This window comes from Urocampus carinirostris, chromosome 19 (assembly GCF_059441175.1).
Source record: "Urocampus carinirostris isolate Australia breed hairy pipefish chromosome 19, RoL_Ucar_1.0, whole genome shotgun sequence".
In the NCBI taxonomy this organism is placed as follows: Eukaryota; Metazoa; Chordata; class Actinopteri; order Syngnathiformes; family Syngnathidae; genus Urocampus; species Urocampus carinirostris.
Window position 1 is genome coordinate 26,948,661 of NC_142367.1, and position 6,205 is coordinate 26,954,865.

General features: G+C 41.4%; 1 protein-coding gene across 2 annotated transcripts in view; it reads left to right on the plus strand.

Annotated features, from left to right (window-relative positions):
• Window positions 1–1,050: 1,050 nt before the first annotated feature.
• LOC148347875 (ras-related protein Rab-5C-like) overlaps window positions 1,051–6,205 on the plus strand; it is a 7,921-nt gene continuing 2,766 nt past the window's right edge. The window contains exons 1-3 of one of the 2 annotated variants that reach the window (XM_088324297.1): window positions 1,051–1,216; window positions 3,055–3,338; window positions 5,143–5,294. In XM_088324297.1, the coding sequence (XP_088180423.1) occupies window positions 3,170–3,338; window positions 5,143–5,294 (321 nt within the window). In that variant the 5' untranslated portion in view covers window positions 1,051–1,216; window positions 3,055–3,169. Of the gene's footprint in view, window positions 1,217–3,051; window positions 3,339–5,142; window positions 5,295–6,205 lie in introns of both variants that reach the window. The other variant, XM_088324298.1, reaches the window with a different exon arrangement.

A 6,205-nucleotide genomic window follows, 5' to 3' on the forward strand; every position in this document is an offset into this window, starting at 1 on the left:
TAAAAATGAACATTTGTATAATAATTCAGGAATTGCCTAGTTTTCCTACTAATTGACTTTTACCACTAGGAGGCACTAAATATTAGACACCATCCCTTTAAATTACACTCCTATGTCGCTCTCATCTCAATGGAATACTGTACATTCCGTTTTGCTGATAAATATTGCCCTCTAGCGGCGTAAAGTACAATGCCCCTGTTCACAAATAACATCGATCTTAAAAAGAATACAATTGAAAAATTACTTCAAATGAAAATTATTTGATGGGCAGCAGTTAAAAATCGTATGAGAGTGATTTATTTTCATTTGTATCATTTAATTTAGAATATCGTACTTATTTTTTTCATGTTATTGTACAATTATTACCAACATAAACCTAAAATACTACACGGATATTTATCTGATAAAATAATTATTATAATTCAATTCAAATGACACAATTATTCGACGGTTGCATTTTCTTTTAATTTAGAATGTCGTACTTTTGGTTTTTGTATGTTTTCTTTATTTTATACTTAAATAAAACTAAATTGTTATACAAATATTTCTAAAGAAATACTAACAATACTACTACTACTAATAATAATAATTCGAATCGAGTTAGGTAATTATTTGACGGGTCGAAAACCGGATCACAGTCATTTAGTTTCCTTTATTTCTGTAATTTAATTTAGAATATCACACTTTTATTTCTTAATTTCAGTCCTTCCATCCATCCATCCATCCATTGTCTTCCGCTTATCCGAGGTCGGGTCGCGGGGGCAGCAGCGTTAAAAGGGAAGCCCAGACGTCCCTATCCCCAGCCACTTCCTCCAGCTCATCCGACGGGACCCCGAGGCGTTCCCAAGCCAGCCGAGAGACATAGTCTCTCCAACGTGTCCTGGGCCGCCCCCGGGGCCTCCTGCCGGTGGGACATGCCCGGAAAGTTCAATTTCAGTCCTTATCGTATACTAATAACAAAGATTGTATTTTTCAAAATAAAATCAGATCAAAACGTTATCTTTTGCAGTACTCCAAATGACCAGTAAAAGGCAGTAGCGCGCACGAAGCGGGCATCCCGGACCTAGATAACCAACGCAGAAGAAGAAGTACACAAGGCGGAAGTGCAACATTCTTGTTGTGCCTGTCAACATTAAGCGACGAGAAAAGGATCAAATCTGTCGCCGCGGAGGACTGACATGGTCGCTGCTGATTTTTGAACGAGTTTTCGTTTCTGGTAAGAAGTTTCCCGCGGTGGTTGTTGGATTTGGGGACAACTTTTTTTCCCGTCCGACGACAGGTAGTCGCGCTGCTAACAGGATTTAGCCTCGCGGCTAATTGACAGCCTTGTTTTGACACCTCACAACGTAAACACCAGACAGGTCCGCGGAAATCATTTATTTGGCTCTCAATTTGTGTTTCTCAACGAGACATATGATATTTTACACCAAAATCTTGGAAGCGTCGTTTTCCACCCAGTGCAGAAGTCAATGGATCGTCTAATAAACACTTGGAGGAAATCTTGGCCTTCGATAGAGCGCACTTGACACTTGGGTTGGAATCTGGAGGAAAGCGAGTATTGCTCCTTCAGAAATGGACGCGCCTGTTTTAATGTTTAAACAATGTTCGGGGGAAAAAACATCAATTTAATATATCACGTTACGTGCGATGCCAAGTTTATTTGTTCAGTGCTTAGTTACTAGAAGTCTCAAAAGGCTGTACAGACTATTATGACATCATCCCCTGATCGAAAAGCTACACGAGGGCAAGGAAAAACTCAAAAAGCTCAGCATGAGGAAGAGAAACAGTTTAGAGGGTTGCACAGATCACAAACTATGATTTCTGTGTATGGTCTATTGATGCCCCTGGAACATCCATGTTGGCCTGGTCATCCTGGAATGGGGATGACTTTAAGTTCTCTTTATCTAAATAATCCTTTTAATGGAAGCTGATTGAACAATCTATTTTCATCGTTGAGACACTTTATGATGGAAAGCCACAGAACAAAGTGTAGACACCAAGAAGCCTAAGCAATGCACCCAGAGCCATTTGATTGGGTGACCGGTAGGAACGGCCGAAGCTATACACATAGCGCACACATTTCTTCTCTTCTGCACTGAAGGTCAATATGTTGGTATCCTCGTTAGCAGTAATTTGTGACATTTTTACCAAAGACTTTGCTTGCACCTTATTTTCAAACCATTATTTAGGACAAAATGAGCCTCGACACTCTTAAGTAACTGCAGGAGGGTGATACACTGGTGAGGAAGGCGGGCACAGAGCTGGACAGCCTGATAATTGTAGCCGAGAGACGGACCCGGAAAAAGCTGCGGTCGATCATGGACAATTCATTACATCCACGACACAGCACCATCTCCAAACAGAAGAGCAGCTTCAGCGACAGACTGCTGTCACAGCCTTATTCCACGGACAGACTGAGGAGATCATTTCTTCCTCGTGCCATGAGGCTCTTTAACTCTACCCGGAGGAGTAAAAGCTCATATTAAACCCCACCCTCAAATTTGCATATTACCCTATTTTTATGACAGTATGTATTTTCCATAGCACTATTTGAATACTCTATATTAAAACGTTATATTGGGTATTTTTGTATTCTATCTTTTATTTTATTATTTTATATTTCAACACACTGCCTGCTGGAAGTGTGAATTTCCCAAAGGGGATGAATAAAGTATCTATCTATCTATCTAGACATCTATCTATCTAGACATCTATCTCTATCTATCTAGACTTCTATCCAGACTTCTATCTAGACATCTATCCATCTTCTAAGTGCTATATTTGTATTGATTTGGGACACAGGCTCTGGAATTGTGATTATTATTTTATAGATTTTATAGATTTTCCCCAAACATCACACGGTGAAATAAAATAGATAATAAAAATAGCTTCTGTCTGAAGAGCGGCTTTGGCAGTTTTGTTGATTTTGGGCTCTTTCTCAAAACATTTTTGGGTCAAAAAGGTTCCTGACCTGCGCTGCAATATGAACATTCGCAATGAAAAAGAATTCTAAATATGAGGTGATAATCTCATTGTTTCCCTTTCACCAAGCAGCATCTCCCGGAGCGCGGTCTTCACCCTCCCTCGCCACCAGCGCCCGAGTCGCCAGTCCGGTTTCATCCCAGCCCGGGGTCGCCCCATCCGGAATCCGACTCTTCTCTCTTTGTCAATGGCGGGACGCGGCGGCGCGAGTAGGCCCAACGGCGCTACGGCAGCGGCCGGCAAAAGCTTCCAATTTAAGCTGGTGCTGCTCGGGGAGTCGGCGGTGGGAAAGTCCAGCCTGGTGCTGCGCTTCGTCAAAGGCCAGTTCCACGAGTTCCAAGAGAGCACCATTGGAGGTATTAACACCTGTAGGCTTTATCTGTGTTTTGATTTTTAATAACTTTATATTTATCTCGATGAAGATATTCCACCTGTGCCGATGTAGGTCCTTGCCACAAAATGGCATTAAAACACTAAACTACCGCTTCATACCACAAATATGGCGGCAGTGAAGAAGTACGATCAATCGGGGACTACAAATCGTTACATTTTTGCTACATTTTAACCCGTTAACGTTCCTGTAAAATTGACCTAGATTCCCAATCCTGGGCGTACCCCAAGTCAAGCTTTTTCCCAAACCTAAATAATCACTGCAAGCGCTACTTACATTGAGAAATCTGAGTTGGAACACACAAAAATGGGTTTTATTCTCGCCTGATTTCATTTTTGCAATTTCATGCCTGCAGTGGAGTGTAGCATAGGCATCTTAGCTGGAAAATAGCTGGGACAATAGCATGAAGCCTTAGGTAAAATTTGATCAAAATAAAAAAAAATTAAACATTGCATTTTACACATTTGTCAAAGCCATTTGAAAGACGACCAGTTTACAGCCCTGAAACCGTTGCGACCGTGTATTTTACTGTAATTCTTTTTTTAAGACATTGTAAAAGAGTTGTAAATGTTTGACTTCTCTTTCCAGAAGTGAATCACTGATATTGCACACTTGTGCGTGACATAACCCCTACAAAAATAAGAATAGAAAAATAACAAAAACAGTAAGAAATATTAAAAAAAATGAAATAATAGAATGTTATATAAAAGCTTTTATTCCCTCTCATGGCCTCAGACCATTGAGACCATGCCCACTTAATCATTCATTTGGCAATCAAGTTTGGGTCTGGTGTTGTTCATTACACCTAAAATGCAAGAAGAGTTCATGGGAGTAGTTACCACTCGAACTAGTGGCCTTGGCGCCATAAACTCGTCCTATCAGTGGCACTGTGGGGGTTGTAATATTTCTGAAACATATAGTCACAGGAAACATTGGATTTTCCATACTTTTTGTCATATCGGGACTAAGATAGACTCTAATACAATGGTGACGAGCAAACCACCATGGGCTTTAGCCAGGTGAAATGTTTTTGAATTTGCATTAATGCACGTTTAGTTTGGGTTCTGATTTAAAATTGCACGATATTATTTTGGCAATTTCATTGGCTAAGCAACGTGTCAATCATCACTATTGGCTGAAGAGTTTGGCAGCTAGCGATGGCTATTGTTAGGAATTAAACTATAATATAAATGTAGCGTTTACCAAATTGTTCGGACGAGTTATCGGACTCCATTCACCAAACACAAACTTTATCCTCCTAACAATGCATGCTGGTTTTCTTAATTTAGGGAAACGTATTGACAAGAGACAGGCTTTTCCACATGGGGCAGATTTATTTTCTTACATTTTTTTTTTAAGTGAATTCCATAGAATTATGCCGAATGATTGTCGAATTAGTCAAATTAGTCTCGTTGAGCCTCCCATCTCCCGTTCTCCGATCCTGTCTGTCTTGTCCCTTCCGTGTTCCGTCCTTTTGACACGTCGGGGCGTCGGCCAACCCCCACGGGGCGTGTTTTTTCCTTCCCTGGGGCGGGCCAGGTGCCAACGTCCCCTCCTCCTCGCCGGAAGACGCCGCCACGTCTAGAGGAACTCACAACAAGAAAGCCTTCCCTGTGAAAAATCCCCACTGCATTCAACAAAATTTAATTTGTATTATATTAAATCCCTTCTAGTCAATTAAATCAAATATAAAAACCTTCACCCAGCTTCAGTTTATAAGATACACATATGTTTTCAGATAGTGACTCGTGTGTACTTTGCCCAACTAGCGGCCTTCCTCACCCAGACCGTCAACCTGGACGACGTCACGGTCAAGTTTGAGATTTGGGACACGGCGGGCCAAGAGCGCTACCACAGCTTGGCCCCCATGTACTACAGGGGCGCTCAGGCCGCCATCGTGGTCTACGACATCACCAACACAGTAAGTGTCCGTATTGAGATTCAACATAAGTAGACCTTCAAAATAAGACAAGGAGACATGAATGGTTTTCAAACTTGCAAGGAGGTCAGGGAGAAGGGCTCTCCGATTATAAAAATCTCGTTCCTTTCTAAAGATCTCCTCCAAGCGCTCTTTTTTTTATTAAATCCAAGCCGATAGCGTCAATGATTCAATAGTCAAAACAAGGACCTGGCAACCCATGGAATCTCCTTTGCACTCATCCAATAGTGAATGGTCTGCATTTCTATAGCGCTTTTCAAGTCAATGAAGACCCCCCAAAGTGCTTTACAATGTGCTTCACACTTACCCATTCACATTCAAACTGCGCTAGGTGTTTACCTTTGAAGGTACGGGAAACATTAAATAATGGCCTTGAAAGGGCTTGAATTTGTCCGGTGCACAAACCTGGAGTAAACAGCTTTTGCACAGGCACACAACTTGGATCATTTCCCACGGCATAACTGACCAAATCTTGGCACAGTGGTTGAAAAACACTGCTTTTGTAACCTAGGAGACTCAGGGGAGGGCTTTAAGAACAGGTTGTCATTTATTATGAGTTCCGGACCTTTTTGACTCAAAGAGCCATTACAGCAAAAATACTTTATTTGATTTAATTTATTTATTCTTTGAGAGCCACACCATATACTTTGAGCCGAAATTCAACAAAACAAGTTTCAAAGCCAGGTGCAAGCAAAGTTCTTTTGTAAAAATGTCACCAAATACTGCAAAGGAAAAAGATACCCTATTAAATTTCAGTGCAGACAGCGCTGGGCGAGGGGTCGGAGGAGTGCGGGTGCTGCGTGTAAAGCTCTGCCCATTCCTACTGCACGCCCGATCGAATGGCTCTGATTGCTTTGCTAGAGCTTTTGGGTAAAAAGTCTGTTTTCATTATG